The sequence below is a fragment of the Mesoplodon densirostris genome, chromosome 2 (genome assembly GCF_025265405.1).
Source record: "Mesoplodon densirostris isolate mMesDen1 chromosome 2, mMesDen1 primary haplotype, whole genome shotgun sequence".
NCBI lineage: Eukaryota > Metazoa > Chordata > Mammalia > Artiodactyla > Ziphiidae > Mesoplodon > Mesoplodon densirostris.
The window spans coordinates 46,632,780-46,650,004 of NC_082662.1; the positions used below are offsets into that span (position 1 = coordinate 46,632,780).

The 17,225-nt window shown below is 47.6% G+C and overlaps 1 protein-coding gene across 3 annotated transcripts; it reads left to right on the forward strand.

Moving 5' to 3' along the window:
* Nucleotides 1-934: 934 nt before the first annotated feature.
* DIO1 (iodothyronine deiodinase 1) lies at nt 935-14,270 on the forward strand. 3 transcript variants are annotated; one of them, XM_060083727.1, is made up of 4 exons: nt 935-1,271; nt 9,095-9,238; nt 12,218-12,417; nt 14,202-14,270. In XM_060083727.1, exons 1-4 carry the CDS (start codon nt 935-937, stop codon nt 14,268-14,270), a joined length of 750 nt encoding a protein of 249 aa, XP_059939710.1. The 3 variants fall into 3 exon arrangements, with proteins under 3 accessions (XP_059939710.1, XP_059939728.1, XP_059939719.1); XM_060083745.1 differs by having other exon boundaries at nt 935-1,079; XM_060083736.1 differs by lacking the exon at nt 9,095-9,238.
* Nucleotides 14,271-17,225: the final 2,955 nt, after the last annotated feature.

Here is a 17,225-nt window from a genome sequence, read left to right on the forward strand (position 1 = left end):
AAAAGGAAGTGGTTTTCGATGTTTTCTAAGACACTTTCCCTCTCTGAGCTTCTGTGATTCTTCTCTCAGTTTCTCCAATGAGCCAGGCTCTCTCTAGCTTGTAGTTCTTTGGACGTGTGGCTCCTTCCACCAGGACCACTGACCCCACTTGCCTGGTTTACTGCTTGCTCTTCTGTCTTTCTGGTTTCAGCATAGACATCACTTCCTTGGGGAATTCCTCTTGACCTCTCTAAACAGAATAAGCTGCCCCTTCTCCGTGCTCCCATAGCCCCCACTCAACCTCCCTCTCTGTACTTAATACACTAAATGGTAATTTTCTGTCTACTTGACCCTTCCCTGCTCTATACTGCACCCTGCCGAGAACAGAGTGTTGTATTTATTACTCTACCCCCAGTGCTAAGTGGAGGCGCAGTTCCAGATTTCCCAGTTCTGTCCACCTGGAGAGCTTCCAGACCCAGATCCTCTGGGAAGGCCTATGCCTCCAGAAACACTCAACCACCAGCTAGAAGCTGTGAGTGGGAAAAGCATCCTTCAGTAGGAAAGAACTATTTACGTTATTAAAAGACTACTTAACATTAGAACTTACTTACAGCAGAGCTTTCTAAAGAAACACAAAGTCCCTCTAAGTGTGACCTTTTAAAGTTTTTGTTTTTAAAATTTATCAGAGGGAGAATTTAAGATCTGAAGTTTCCCAGTCCAAGTATCTCTCAAAGCCTAAGGCAAAGAATCAGAAATGATCATTAGAACAGACCTTTAGCACCTGGCTAGGAATTTTCCATTCCACTGACAGGAAGGCAAACACCTTCTGTCCTGGCACCTTCTTCATGTCCGGGTTGGCTGCTGCTACCCTGCACCTTTGTTCAGCTCCACCCCTTGTGGCCCGGCGGTTTCCACTCTGCCCACCGGCCTCAGAGCCGGCTCTGGCTCTGCCATAATGGGGCTGCCCCCGCCAGGGCTGTGGCTGAAGAGGCTCTGGGTGCTCTTTCAGGTGGGCCTGCACGTGGCCATGGGCAAAGTGCTGCTGACACTGTTTCCCGGGAGAGTCAAGCAGAACATCCTGGCCATGAGTGAGAAGACTGGCATGGCCAAGAATCCCCACTTCTCCTATGAAAACTGGATCCCCACTTTCTTCAGTGCCCAGTATTTCTGGTTCATCCTGAAGGTCCGTTGGCAGCGACTGGAGGACATGACAGAGCAAGGGGGTCTAGCCCCAAACTGCCCCGTGGTCCACCTGTCAGGACAGAGGTGCAACATCTGGGACTTCATGCAAGGTCAGGAGGCTGGTCCAAGCTTGAGAGGTGCTTGGATGGGGGTGCTTGATGGGGGTGGGCAGGTGGGTTGGAAAGTCTGAATGCTACTAATCCAGCTGCTCCTTTTTTGGCTTCTTGTCCTCTTCCCACTTCCTGAAACTAGCACCTCTCCTGGGTTCTGTTCTTCTAAGTGGCATCGTCCCCTTCCCAGGCAATCAAACCGCAAACCAGCCACACTGGCTGTCAGCTCCTTCAGCACCTCTCTTACTGCACAGTCACTCTGCCTGGGATGCTCTTCACTGCCGCCCCACCCTACCCCCACCCCCACACCTGGTCCACTCCTGTTCATCCTTCCTACTCTTGCTCAGTGACACTTCCTGAGACAAGCCAAACCCCGGTCCCCTGGACTAGGTTACTCCCTCTTCTATGTTTAACATCCTAAACTTTTCTTTATCACACTCATTGTGGTTTGTAATTATGTGTGGGTATCTGATTAATGTCTGTCCCCTTCACTAGCCTGCAAGCTCTGTGCAGGTGGAGATCATGCCTCTAACTCACTGTTGGGTCCCCCTGGCTGCTGCTGGCTCATGGTAGTCGCTCAGTAAATATTTGTTGAAGATTCTCTCTCTCTCTCTCTCTCTCTCTCTTCCAGGCAAACCAGCTCTATTTGGGTTCTTAAAGGCCTCTCTGGTCAGTTTTCTCTTTTTGTCCTTCCTCCTCCCCGTCTTGCCCTCTCTTCCCGCCGAACTTGTGGATGGCTGCCAGATTCCCCTTCCACAAGCGCATCCCTGGATGACTGGTACCCCAGCTCACCAACCCAATCTGCATTTGGGATGAAACCCAGGCTCAGCCTTGTGCTGAAGGTCCTCCCTGATCTGACTCCAGTTTTTCTTCCCAACTTCACCTGCAGGCTTCCCCTCAGGCCCACTGCCTCCAGATGAACTGCTGGTTCTTGTACATCCCTCGTGTTTCCCTTCTCTTTGCCTTTGCTGATGTTGTTGGCCCTTCCCCTCTGTCACCAACATTCCTCATCATCAGGGTCCTGCTCTCGTGCCTCCCCCTGTGAAGCCAGCTCAGATCCCTACACTGAGGCCCGCTCTCCCTCCCTTCTGAACTCATGGATCTCTGCCTGCACCTCTCCTGGACATCGATCCTTCCTACCCAGCACCTGGCTACCGAAGCTCAAGTGTCATCCTTCTGCCCAGTGGGGAGGCTTGGGACAGGGCTGTGTCTGATTCATCTCTGAATTCCCAGGGTATAGACACAGCAGAGTAGAGAAGGTCCCTGAGGCAGCTGGCTAATCTAGTGATTTTCAAAGCGTGTGTTTTGGAACCCAAATCCCACACATGTGCTTTACTACATAGAGTTCCCTGGTCAAAATAGTTTGGGAAACAATGCATACTATACTCTCCTCCTGGAAGTTCATCGTGCACATGAACATATAAAAGGCTCCAAGGCACCCTGAAGCTTAAAAACAAACAAAACTTGAAAAAACTTTAACACAGCACTGACTAAATTTCCTAACATACACATACAACTCCCCACTCTCCACCAGAGGAAAATCTTATCATCATCCTATTGGTTCCAGAGAACAACCTCTGGGAAATGCTGACCTGATCCAATGTTTTCATTTTAAAACGGAAATGGAGGAAACTGAGAGCAAAGCAGGGCCAGTGAGAGACCAAGTCAGACCCAGAATCAGGGCTTCTTCACCCTGTTTTTTCAATACACCTCAACAGACATTTGTGAGTACTCCCTATGAGCCAGACCCTTAGCTAGATGCCAGGGACTCAGAGCTAGGAAAGAGCTTGCTGATTTGCTTGAGGAATGTATAGTTCCATGGAACAGACAGATGTAATAAACAAATCCGTACAGTTCCATGAGGCGGGCAGACAAAGGTATGATCTTTGCCTACAGGGCTTGGAAGATTTCCTGGAGGAAGTGGCTTTGGAGTTAGGCCTTGAAGAATGAGTACGATTTTTATAGCTTGAAAAGAGTGTTTCCATCAGACGGAAGGGGAAGAGTTTTTTGCTCATGACTTTAAACCATTGTGCTGAAATGACCTCTATTTATTCAATAAACATCCACTAAGTGACCGCTGATAATAAGAGCAATGAGAATCATAGCTAATCTTTACTGTGCGTCTACCTCGAGCCAAGCACTGTGATAGAACCAGGCCAATTTGCTGACTTTTGATGGTCTAGTGATCAGTTCCTTGAAAGCCAACTTGCCTCACGGCCAATTCACAGCAGTCACTTGCTTATTTTAACTGTTTACTTTCCAGTGAGCCAGTGTACGTTTTAAAGACTGTTCTATTTGTCTCTGCTCCCTGCTGCTACACCTGAAACTGAAGATGGAGAGAGAAGGAGTCTGAGAGACAAAAGAAAACTCTATTTATAAAATAGAGTTGGCTTTCAGCACATTGGCCCAGAGTCCCCTGAAATAATAGGTACTGACGACACAGAAACCAACACAACTGGAAGATCTCATAACTCACAGAGGGAGATGATGGAGTGGGAGAGGGAACCCAGCAGTTCTGGGAGGAGTCGGGTGGGGTAGGAAGGTGGCCAGGGGAAGTTTTCCTGGAGAAGAGGATGGTGAGCTGATGGTCTAGGGACCGAAGCCTTGAGGTGGGTGAGGAAGAGGAGAGTGGTGACCAGAGCAGCACAGAGGGGAGGAGCAGCAGAGGTCTGACATGTGGAGGGGCTTCAGTCAGTTTGGCAGAAGTGGGGTGTGTGAGGTATGAAGGGGTGAAGAATGAAGCTGGAGACATCATCAGGGATCAGAGCTTGTGGGACCTCATGCGTCTTAGCAGAGAGGGTATCCTTTATCCTGTATTGGTGAGTTCTAGAAAGATTTTCAAGCAGGAAGTTAACATGATCAGTTCTGCTTATTAGAAAGACATTCTGTAAGTGTTTTGGAAACCCACCAGTTCACTAAAAAGCTCTGTTGTATGCTTTAGGTATGAATATGAATTCATTTTAGAGCCACAGACTGGAAAGTCTGGAAAACTCTTTACAGATAATCTAAAGCAACCTTTACATTTTTCAGATGCAAAGGCCCAGGAAGGTAAAGGACTTGCTCAGAGTCACACAGAGAGTTCTTGTAGAGTGAGAACCAGACTTGAGCCTTATGACTCTCAGCTAGTGTACGTTCTGTGGTTGGATAAACCAACAGAGGCTCAGAGAAACTCCCAGCCACCTCTTATCCTCTGCATGTACGTGCACACACAAGATATACACACACTCTCAGACACACATGTACCGCAAAACATTGATTAACTGGCATGTTGGGGTGGAAGGCAAGTCCGGATGATTCCTTTTCTTGGAACCTAGCAGTTCCAAGACAGGATTTATTTCAGCCCCCATTTTAAATCTTCTAAAATCTCTCCAGGTATACTTATGAGGGGTCAACTATAAACTAGCTTTCTCTGCTGAGAGAGCCTGGCGTAGAGAGTTGATTTACTGGTTTGGGGGTCAACCAGTAAGTTAACCAATGGTGGGTTCGAGTCTAGTGCTACCACAGAGCTGTTGTCCCACTTATACAAACAAGCTGGACTTGACAGTCTTGCCTGATGTTCTTGAACTGGTGTCCTCTGCACTGTGGCCTGTGGACATGGGCAGGGTGCCAGCCCCCTGTACAGCCACCCACTTGTGCCCATCCTTCCTCTCTCTGCTACCAGGAAAGCAGGGAACTAAGTTTAAACTTTGCCCTCAATACTGGTCACTGCACCCAGACACACTATAAATAATTAAACAAATGGCTCTGTTTCTTCCAGTGTCCTAACCAGTGGATGTTGAAATTTTTTTATCCAATTAAGAACAAAATTCCAGACAGCTCATATTTTGCACTGGTCCTGACCTTAAATCTCCTCTGTTCTTATCTGAAGGGTGACTCCCTGGGGTCACTGGAGGCCAGTGGCCAGCCACTTGGCCATGACTGGCCTCTGAGCCTCTCCTGCTGTGACCTGGGCAAACCCTTCACATGGGTGAGGATGCAACCAACTGAGGCCCTCTCAATGCCTCCTAGGGCCTCCTATGAGGAAATCTGTGAGACAAGGACAAGGAGAACTTTGTATCTCCAGAGAAACTGGCCTGCTTCCTCCTCAGGTACTGAAAAATGAGGAATATATAAGCAATCATGTTTCTCCTTTTCCTTGGCCACCTGGAAACTCAGAGTCAAATATTAGCTCAGTTATAATGAATGCATGAGACCTGTTCTGTGCCTCCCAGGGGGCCATGGTTTTTTAAAATTTTTATTTGATATTTTATTATCATAGGTATAAATAAATAATTTTATTTATTATATGTATAAGCTGCTTCAAATCCTTTGCAGAACGAGGTGAGGGAATAACTAACCCAATAAACCACAAGTAAGTTAAGATGCCCTCTACTCCCCATCCATCAACAAGTCCTGTCAGTTCTACCTTTTCCCCTTCCCCACTGCACACAAACTAGCCCAGACTCCCATTATTTCTCATGTGGATTCCACCAACTCCCCTTAACTGCCTCCATTCTCACCCTCAGTCCTTTTGCCACTGAGCAACCAGAGTGATCTTCAAGCGTAAGCTGATCATTTTTCATCTCACAGCCTACTGTAGCAGTCAGAGTTCTGCCTTGCAAGCAACAGAAACTCACTCTGATTTTCTTAGCCATACACGTTTACACACGTACAAAGTGTATTAGAAAGACGTTGCAGGCTCCCCAGAATCAACCACAGCTGGAGCACTGGGCCTGGACCATCCTTTAGCATCAACAGTTGGGCCTGGAAGCTGCTGTCACTGTGATTGCCATGGGAATTCGTCACCACTATAGGACTGCGCCATCCCTGACAGGGCACTACCACTGGGCCGTGGATGAATTCTACCATCTCAATAACTCCAGAATCAAAGAGCTATGTGAGAGAGTCCAATCAGCCTGGGTCACTGCCTGTGCCGTGACTGCTGGGAGCAAGAATGGACCTGGCCCCCCTGCCTTCTACAGAGCAAGGCTGGGCACACTCCCCCAACAATAGTACACAAAATAGGGAATTCCAAGGAGGAAGGAGGGCTAGAGACTGAGCAGCCAAAATTGCAACAAATATCCACCATCCTTGCTTTATCTCCATGATGTCCCCTTGTACCTGGAAGAAAATCCAGATTCTATACAAGGCATAGGAGAGCCTGCCTGCTTTGGCCCATACCTACCTCTCCAGTCTTGTCTCTCATTGCCCCTGGCCTGGTTCCAGTCACAGTGGCCTTGCAGGCCCTTGAACACACCAAGCTCTGTCCCTCTCTGGGCCTTTGGACATGGAGCCCCTTTGCCTGGAATGCTCTTCTCCTCCCTTTGCCCATATGTAGCTGGCTCTTTCCTGTTTCTCAGGATAAATGGCATCTCCTCAGAGGCCTCCCCCGACCAACCTGTCTTCAAGGAGGTCACTCCTTTATAGTCTCTTTTGTGACACTTGTCACAACTTGAAATTACTTCATTGATGCATTTGCTTGCTTCCTGCCTGTCTCCCCATTAAACAGAACTCCAGCTGCATGCAGGCAGAGACCTGCTGCTCTTGCTCTCTGCTGAATCCCCGGTGTGTGGCAGAGAACATTGCACATTATGGGCCCTGAATAAATGCTTGTAATGGAATGAGAGTGTGCTTGATGTTGGGGATATGAGGAAGATGAGGAACAGGCCCTACCCTCAGGTGCAGTGAGTAGCCTGGGGGACACAGACACAAACTGGCCGTGTCACAGTGCGGGACCTGCCATGCTCTGTCTAACAGGTGCACGGTAAGGGCTCAGCGATGTCAGCTCTGGCCACAAGCAGCCACAGGGTGCTAGCAACTCCCTAGAGTTACCCCCAGTCTAGGCTGGGGGAGTCACAGAAGACTCCCACCAGGGCTGACTTCATGGGCGCGGGACCAGTGAATCATACGAGGTGCCATGTTCAGAAGGGCCCTGAGCTTGGGCTGAATGCTCTGCGGTATCTGGCTTGAAATTCTTAATAGCTTTATCTTTTCTTTTTTTTTTTAAATGTATTTATTTATTTATTTATTTATTATTCATTTATTTTTGGCTGTGTTGGGTCTTTGTTGCTGCGCACGGGCTTTCTCTAGTTGCGGCGAGTGGGGGCTACTCTTCGTTGCGGTACACAGGCTTCTCATTGTGGTGGCTTCTCTTGTTGCGGAGCAGGGGATCTAGGTGCGCAGGCTTCAGTAGTTGTGGCTCATGGGCTCAGTAGTTGTGGCCCACAGGCTCAGTAGTTGTGGCGCACGGGCTTAGTTGCTCCACAGCATGTGGGATCTTCCCGGACCAGGGCTCAAACCCGTGTCCCCTGCATTGGCAGGCGGATTCTTAACGACTGCGCCACCAGGGAAGTCCAATAGCTTTATCTTTAATTTGCATTTTGTAAGAGAAGACTTTTCCACAGTGGAACACGCCCTGGGGACTTGGAGCCTTGGCTCACACAGGTTCCTGCTTCCCACAGCCTCCCTGCCCCCAACATGTTCTCTAAGGCCCACTCCTCCACTCCCAGTGCCCCAGCCTATCCAGCCTCATTCCTGCTCCCACCCAGTGACTGCTACCACCTTCTGGCCCCAGAGAGGGCCTGGGCCAAGGTATGGGAAAGGTTAGGGTCAGGTGTGGGCATCCCACCACATCTCATACTAGGGCGTGGAGGTGGTCCTCCCCAGCCTGGGCTGACAGCGCCATGAAGCAACTTGGCAAGTGACTGGGGGTGACTTGGTGGGAGAAGCTTTTTGCCCCCCTCCCCTCATCAAGGTACCTAGCATGTCCCTGCATGGAGGCTGCAATAGTCTGTGGGTTGGGGTGATGGCAGGTAGGAAGATGATATGTCTGGCTCAGTTTCTGTACTCCTGGCTGGGGCATGGTGTATTGGTCTGGTGGCCGGAGAGAAAGGAAAGCTGGTAGCCAGCAGCCACAAGCACACATACACATGTGCACAGAGTTTGGGGGCTCCTGGGTGACTGTGAGAGTCTGCATTCGCCCTATGAATATCCCTGTGTCCAGGGGAGCATAACATTAAACAGCAATTAAAAAGCAGCATGCCAGGGCAAGAGAGATACTGCACAAGAAAACTTTATATTTTAATGTATTTAATGGCACTTTCTCCCACTTTTTGAATAAGGGACTCTGCATTTTCATTTTGCCCTGGCCCAGCCAATTATGTGGCCAGTCCCCACGCTTCACTCCCCTTTGTGGAGTCTCCTCCACTGCTCCCCACTTCACAGGGAGGAGATGAGAGCTAAGAACATAAGAGCTTACATTTATTGAGCACCTACTATGGGCAGGCACCATTTTAAGCCCTTTTCTGTTTTAACTTATTTAATCCTTAGAACAATCCTATAAGGTTAAGTATTGGTATTATATCCATTTGTGGGTGAGGAAACTGAGGTGCTTTGAATGGAAAGAGCGCCAAATTGAGAATCTAGAAGCCACAATGTTAATTTTAACTCCATCATTGACCTGCTGTGTGACATGGAGCCAGCCTACAAACCAGGGGAAAAAAATCACCCACCTTGTAGTACACTAATTACATCAATGAGAGAATAGATGTGTGCCTGCCTTATAAACTGCATGAAGGGGACTGTCCTTGTCATTATTTTAATTACCACCCAGTGAGTGCAGGTGGTCTGCTGAGACCACCTGTTAGAATCCCCTCATTTTGGAGAGGAGTAAACTGGCTCCAGCCTCTGCTAAATCACGCACCCTAGGCTTCCATCCTGCACTCTGCCCTGGCTCCATCTTAGAGGGGAAATAAAGGGAATAGAATGAAAGCAGGAGTGAAGATGGTGCTTGCAAAAGAAATGCTGTGTCGATTATTGGTTGATCATGGCTCTATTTGTTTCAGGCAACAGGCCATTGGTGCTGAATTTTGGAAGTTGCACCTGACCTTCATTTATTTTCAAGTTTGACCAATTCAAGAGACTTATTGAAGATTTTAGTTCCATAGCAGATTTTCTCATCATTTACATTGAAGAAGCACATGCATCAGGTAAAAAAAAGATTTCCTGCCTCTACCTCTTTCCTCTCTCTCTCCCCGCTTTGCTCAAGGTTGGGGGTAGGGAGAAGAGGAGGAGAGAGAGAAAGAGCCGCTATTTGTTGAGGACCTACCATCTCCCAGTCCCTGCTAGGTTTACGCACCACTCGGTAACTCCAGAGTCTGTGCTCTCAACTAGGCACGCAGAGCAGAAAACCTGGAGTGACAGGTCTAGCTGGGAGAGCATCTAACATTCTGAATGGATAGATAGGGAAATCAAGGGAGAGGAGCTACTATGAGCACAATCACAAGGAATTTAGACCTGAAATGTCACAAGTGAAATGGCGGCTCTATAGCAATCTGTGAAATCCATTCCAAGACTCTCCAAGCTCAAAGAGACTTTGTGGTTTATCTCAGACAGTGGTTCCCAAGAGTTAGTGAGCACCAGAAGCACCTGGAGGGCTTGTTAAAGCAGACTTCTGGACCCCACCCCAGAGTTTGAGTTAGATCTGGGGTGGGGCCTGGGAATTTCCATTTCTAACCAGCTCCGGGTGACACTGAAGCTGTGGATTGGGGACCTCACTTTGAGAACCACTGCTCTGGGCCAGCTTTTACCTGGGGCTGGCATCCTTTCTTCAGCCCCTAATAGGTGATGACTCATCTTCATTACCTCATGGGAAATCTTGTTCCTTTGCTGCACAGCTCTGTTTGTGAGAAAGTCCTTCCTTACAATGGGCAGACATGTCCCTTCCTGAAACTTCTACAGCTTGGTCTAAGCCCCTTGAACTTTATAAGATGGTCAGACACATCCCTGTCTCCCTGATTTTCATGGGGACTGAACACATGAGTTTGGCCCAAGTCTCAAACCCAGAGATGGGAGAAGGCAAGAAGGCTCATGTGGCTGAGTGGGACGAGTCATTTACTCACCCATCTCCCCACCAGATCAGAGGCTGTTTTGATCATCTGTCACCCAGCACCTGGCACAGTACAAGTCACAGAGTCAGTGCTCAGTAAAAGTTGGTGAATAAGTGAGCATTTAGGCCAGTATTAGCCTTGCTGGCTTATCCATGTGTTTTAAGTGTAGAGATTGCTATTGATTAGTTTTCAGCAAAGCTGGTCCAGCAGCCCTTTCCCCTGTGTGGTCCTTACATCCCTCATGTCTGATCCATCTGGGTTGCTTGTTGAAAATGCAAATTGCAGGGCCCCACCCTAGGCCCACTGCATCTTAATTCATATGCACCCAGAGGTTGGAGAACTGCTTTCAACCTAACACTGTGTTCATTTAGCTGGCCGTTTCTATCCTCATGTAAGGCTTTGGGGCAACTTAAAATATTAGCATAGGGTAACAGGTACATGGAGGTTCATTAAACTGTTCTCTCTACTTTTATGTATATTTGAACATTTCCAAAATAAAATTCGAAACAAACAGCATAGGTATCAGGAGAGCAAAGGCAAGCACAATGTGTCTCTTTGTTAAATACCCTTTGGGAGAGCAGCTGCCATCAATTAAAGAAAGAGAACTTGGGCACCTACAGGTGTCTGTGGTCTCCACGGTTGAGAAGAGGAGATGCCTTGATGTTCTCATAGCTGATAGCCAAAGCGCTGCCAAAGCTGATTTACCTGTGGGCTCAGAGCTGCTCAGTCTTTAAAGTGCACTTAAGTCACCTGGTGATCTTATAAAGATGCAGATTCTGGCTCAGTGGGGCTGCGGAGGGGCCTGAGACTTGGCATTTTTACTCAGCTCCCCAGGTGGTGCTGAGGCTGCTAGCCCAGGGACCACACTTGGAGTAATAAGATGGTAGAGGATCCCGCTTTGATCTCTAAAAGTACACATTGCCCACTGCAACAAAAGGGGTTGGATCCTCCCAGAAATTGTTTCTGGTCCTGATATCTGTCTCCTCCCCCATTGTCCTGGAATCAGACTGAGCAGGTTTAACCCTTTCCTGGACCCAGGGCTGTCTACCTCAAGCCACTGAGAAATTTCTCCTGAAAGCTGGGCTTCCTAGGGGAAGGGTACTGAGCAGAGAGGACTTCGAAGCATGGAGCAGGTGGGCCCAGTTCTGCTGATGGACTTCAGCAACCTATATTACCCTGGGAGGCAACTATCAGTATAAATGCAAGCCACGTGGCTTCTGAAAGAACCTTCTACCCAAGTAGAAGGGCAAGGCCAGTAGCAGTTTATGGTTATTTTTTCAACCTGTGGGCCCATTAGCTAATGAGTACCATCTCTTTAAGTAGGCAGATGGGCACCTCGGCAAACGAGGCCAGTTGAAAATCCCCTTCCATTTAAAGTGAAGCAGCTTAAATGGGTTTGGTTTGGGGGTGGGGATGGGGCATCTCCAGAGCAAAGTAGTAGAATACCTGCAGTATAGAATGAAAACTGCAAAAAAAGAAAAGAAAAGAAAAGAAAAGAAAACCGGCTTCTTTCCCACCTGTCTGCTATTTGGGGGCAGTCAGGCAAAACAAACCAATATCTTTCAAGCATCTACTATGAACCAGGCAGAGTACTGGGAATTCTTTACTGTTCTCTCATGTAAGCCTCACAGCCATCTGCAATGTAGGTTCTGTTAATCCCATTAACAGATGGGAAAACTGAGAATTTAAAGAGCTTGCCCAATATCACACAGCTGGGTGTGTCAGGGAAGGCTTCCTGGAGGAGGTGGTGTTACAGCAGTGGTTCTCAACTGAGGGTAATATTTGTCCCGCAGGGGATATTTGGTAATGTATGAGACATTTTTGGTTGTCACCAATTGAAGGCAGGGGGACGCTACTGACATCTAGTGAGTAGAGGCCAGAGATGATGCTCAATGCCTTACAACACACAGGACAGCCCCCGTATCAAAGAATTATCTAGCCCAAGTTGTCGATAGTGCCAAAGTCGAGAAGTCCTCCATCTGCAACCCTCAGTTAAAAGTGTGTGTGGCGGGGGTGTATTTGGCCGGCAGGAAGTAGTTGCCATGCCTGTGGGGCTGCTATCCGGCCTTTCTCTTACAGATGGCTGGGCTTTTAAGAACAACGTGGACATCAAGAATCACCAGCATCTCCAGGACCGCCTGCGGGCAGCCCGCCTGCTGCTGGACAGGAGCCCCCAGTGCCCCGTGGTGGTGGACACAATGAAAAACCAGAGCAGTCAGCTCTACGCAGCGCTGCCTGAGAGGCTGTACGTGCTCCAGGACGGCAGGGTCCTGTACAAGGTGGTGACCTGGGGCAGGGCGCCAGGGAGGGCGAGGACAAAGACAGGGCTCAGAGAAGGAAACTGCCTTGCCCAAGGCCACACTGCCCAGGCTCTGATTTCAATTCCAAATCCTCTGGGATGGGATAGGAGTGGCGGGGTTTGAAGCTGCTAATCCCTGAGACAGGCCTGAATATGGAAGCGGGTGTAGAGGCCAGAAGAGAACCAGCTCTGCAGTTCGGAGCTGGAAATGCTGAAGCAGGAATTAGACAGGCATTACGTCCAGGCTTCTTTTCTGGTGATCGTGTCACCACCCTTCAATGCTTCCAGCCTGGCGAGGGTGAACGGAGTAAGCACAGCCTCCAACCCTGTGGGCACTGGTAGCCTCCCCTGAGAGGATGGAAATTAAGTTTTATAGCTGCTGAAGGGATTCAAGCCTTGGCAAGCACATGAAGCCCAGCCATGTGGATGCTCCTCTGCCCTTTGTCATGGAAGCGCCCCCGATTCTCCATTCACACGCTTCGCTAATGTGCCGCAGTGCAACTGTTTTCACTCACCATGTTCACGTGGTCAGGCAGGCCCTACTCACACAGGTGAAACAAGCAACAACCTGCAGATGAATCCTCAGGGTGCTAAGGGTCACAGCACGAGGATTCAGGTCCTTCCTTTCCTCTCTCCTGCGACATGGTAGTAAAGTGGCACGATTGAGGCAAGCTAGGTACCGAGTCCCTACCCTGGAAAGCGCTGGAAACACGAACACAAATTTAAAATGGCCCACATCTTACTTCAAGTTGCTCACAGTTGAGGTGATAAGGAAGACACAAATAGAACGTTAACTTGGCCCGAGCGCTGTGAGACTCCAGAACAGGGATTAGCAAAGCTTTTCTGTAAAGGATCAGATAGTAAATATTTTCAACTTTGTGGGCCAAATAATCCCTGTCGAAATGATTCAGTTCTGCTGTTATAGCACAAAATCAGCACAGACAATATGTAAATGAAAGGGTGTGAGACATCAGGACAGATTTGGCTCTCAGACTATGAATTTTCTGAATGTCGAGGAAAGGTAGGCCTTTCAGAGGAGATGACAACTGAAGCCAGCCACGTGAACATGGTGAGTGAAAACCATTGCAAATATAGGGGAGAGGGTGGGGAGAGGCACTGAGACACATTAGGGAAGGGTGTGAATGGAGAATCGGGGGCACTTCTGTTACAAAGGGTTCATTCTGGACCAAGGAGTTTGGCCTACATCTTAGGGCAAAAGAGAGCCACTGAAGAGTTTTGAGCAGGGGAGAGGCACAATCAGATCCGTACTTTAGAAAGGTCATGGCCTATTGGGTGAAGAATGGACTGGAGAGAGCAGGGGCTGAGGACTGGGGGTGGGGGGAGGTGTGGCAGCTGCCCAAACAGAAGATGAAGAGGGCTGAACTGGGGCTGTGGGACTGGAGAGGCAGAGGTAGTTTGATGTAGAGTGGGCAGAACTTGATGTGAGAGGTGGAGAAGAAGATAAGGCTGGTCTGAAGGTCTGACTGTGGAAGAGAAGCTTATTTGTATTGACCCCTTTCTCCTTTTAAAACTATTCACTTTACCTGCTCTGGTTTTCCTCGTGCTTCTCTGTCCAGTCTTCCCATTAAGTGTTGGTGCCATTCCACATGGGTGATCTCAACCACCTCATGGGTGCCTGCCTTGACTACACCATCCTGACGACTCCCACATGTATATCACCAGCCCAGATTTCTCAGTTAAGCTCCAGACCTACATATTCCTGCAAGGTGGAAATCTGAAAATGCTGACTCATTTTTCTTGCAGGGTAAACCTGGCCCTTGGAACTACCATCCAGAAGAAGTTCGTGCTGTTCTGGAAAAGCTCCACAGTTAATCTGGACAGATCCCCCAGTTCTAGGTGCTCAACAAGAGGTCTTCTCAAGGCTTGGCTTGCCCCCCATCCCAGCTGACATTTACCTCTTGACCTGTGTTCCCAACTGAATCACTAGCCCAGATTTTTCTTATCCAAGCAAACAACGGTTACAATGAGAAAATGAAGCTGCAAGCGAGCTGAGTGTTAAAGAAGGTACAACTCCACACTGCCCCCACCGTGGAGACCTTGTTCATTGCACAACGTCTCAGCGTGAGAGCAGGCGCACTCCCTGGGCTTCCTTCTGAACATCCAGCCACTCCACTATGGCATTCCTTAAATGAAGTAACTTCATTTTACCAAATTTGCCATTTATGGAATTGGTAATTTAATAACTAAATTGGTTTTTAGAACTAAGCATGGGGATAACTCCAGGTGTTTAGAGAGAGATGAGGAATTTAAAGAGAAAGGAGTAGGAATGGGAGCAGACAGTAAAAGAGGTAACCCTTCCCTTGCCAAAAGATTTAAACCAGAAAGTGGTGGGGGTGATGAGAGGTGAGTTTCCCTGGTAATATGTCTTTAATTCTACTGTAGAAGAGGCGGGTACTCACTTTACCATCTTTGAATATATTTCATAGAAGTCTGGCTCTCCATACCCGGGAATCTTCTACTATCTTCACTTACCAAGAGCCCCTTGTGGGGAGGACTGACTTCCTAAAAACATTATAACCTTGACCAAACTAGACCATAGGCACTACAGAGCTGTCATTCAGTTATGCAGAAGCTCGTATCTGAAATTCTGCTTCTCTGATTTCTTCACAAGTCTCCTAATGGTCATTTGTGTTTGATTACATCAGACTAATGGAGAACCATTGATATTGATCTGTTTTAACTCTGCCTCTTTTCATATTTGTTTATGATGGCCACAGCCTAAAGTACACACAGCTGTGACTTGATTTGAAAGAAAATGTTTTAAGATGCAGCAGGCTAATACAGAATGATTAAAAAATATCAGGCTATTTTAGATGGCTTCAGTGTGATCTTTACACTGTCTTTCCTAATGTGTGTCAGCTTGTTCTAGCTTTTATTATAGACCAATGTAATCTGATCAGCAAAAATAACATATGTTGGAAGGCCCTCCTTTGGAGGGAAGAACACTCAGTCTCTATGTGTTACCTGTCTAACATGGTTTTGTCTTGTGAACTCCTTGCCAGAGAATGTCCATATTGGAGTCACATTACGTTCACAACATGACATAATAGAATGGACTTGGGAAGCATTTTTTCTAACATGAAAACACATTCTCCTTGGCTCTGCCTTAGTTGCTACATGTTATTATTAATGTCATTATTTTACTTCTTAAAAAATAGTTGTTAATCATCTATCAGGCACAGGCACTTTCAGATATGTAGTCTTATTTAATCTCTATATATTGCAAAGAGGAGATTATTAGCCCCGTTTTACAGGTAAGGAAACCAAGGCTCAGAGTTAAGTAACTTGTGGAAGGTCTCAGAACCAGTAAGTAACAAGCTGAGATTCAAACCCCACCTCTAACTTCAAACCAGAGTCCTAGCTGTGCTCCCTGCTGGCTGTGTGACTTTGGTTAAGCTGCTTTTGTATCTTGAACTGTTACAAAACAGGGTATCAACAGGGCCTACCCCACAGGGGATCATAAGTAAAGCACTCAGAACTGTGCCTGACTTGGAGAAAATGCCATCATTATTGTTCCACAACTGCCTCCTTGGGCCCCCTTCAATACATGTCTATAAGTGCATAGAAATATCCCAGTTTTAAACAAATAATAGTAGCTGGAACTGAGGCGTTTTCAGAAAGCTAAAATAGATCCCAAACATTCCAATTCAATTCTCTTCAATGTAATGCTTCAGACATTAATTGAGCACGGATTCTTTTCTGGGTGCTGAGTGATGATGCAAAGATGACAAAGTCCAGCTTTGGTCCTCCAGCAGCTTAACCTCCTAGGGCAGGGGGGATGGGGGTGGACATGCACTGCAATAACCATAATTCAAGGTGGACTATGATGGGTTAGAGTGAAGACTAAAGCTCAGAGAGCACAGAGGAGAGAACAACCCCTCTGAGCTGGGTGCGTCTAGGAAAGCTTTTTGGGGGTGGGAGCCTCTGGGCTTGGCCTTCAAGGATCCCTAGGACTTGTATAATCTGGGATGGGAGCCTGAAGAGTATGGGAAGGGAGAAGAGCATTCAAGTGGGCTAAACAACATGGGCAAAGGTGGGAAAAAAACCTGCCCAGGAGACTGCAAGAGGTTTGAATTCAGTTCTCATCCATGATCAAGAAAGGGCTTTTCTATTTGAAGGTGACCTCTCTGGGTCTGGATAACAAGAATGATCTTGTTATCCAGAGGAAGTAAAAGAAGCTTGTTAAAATGTCTTGTCCCACTCTGAGTACAGTTTGCATTCAGAACTTCAACTGATTTGAAGAATCTTCTTCAAAATACCATACCGGTCTGCTTTCAGTGGGAGGGTTTACCTTTTTCGTTCACTTGTTCTCTAAGGGTGATGACCTTTGTGGTACCTGGCTTTATGTGGGACTCTGAGCCTACACCCCATTCTAGCTGATGCAAGACATTGCCTTATGTGTCTGGCAGGAGGCCCAGGAAACTCAGGCTCTGACTCTCAGAAATTGGCAGATGCCCTCGGAGTGACCCAGTGACTTTAATGCTTGTTCAACTCCCCAGAGTCAGGCTCTCAATTGGTTCCTGGCCACAGAAAACTTTATTTCTGCTAAGTTCAGCCATTAACTTCAAAAGGTGTATTAAAATATTTTATCCAGCATTGTTAGATGTTCGATTCCAGGATATCCAATTGGCCATATAGATTACATCATTGAAAGTCTCAAGTATGCAGTTTTTTGAAGAAGGGCACATGGATCCTGTATTCCCTGAAGTATTACATGCTTCTAACGACCAGCTGTTGTCCTTAAGCCTGAAGGATATCTGGCTGGGT

Bases quoted from the DNA above. Each gene is read 5' to 3' on its own strand.
- DIO1 (XM_060083736.1), top strand. From the start codon at position 935: ATGGGGCTGCCCCCGCCAGGGCTGTGGCTGAAGAGGCTCTGGGTGCTC. The intron at 1,272-12,217 runs GTCAGGAGGCTG...TTTCTCTTACAG, and splicing joins CATCTGGGACTTCATGCAAG to ATGGCTGGGCTTTTAAGAAC. The intron at 12,418-14,201 runs GTGGTGACCTGG...TTTTTCTTGCAG, and splicing joins ACGGCAGGGTCCTGTACAAG to GGTAAACCTGGCCCTTGGAA.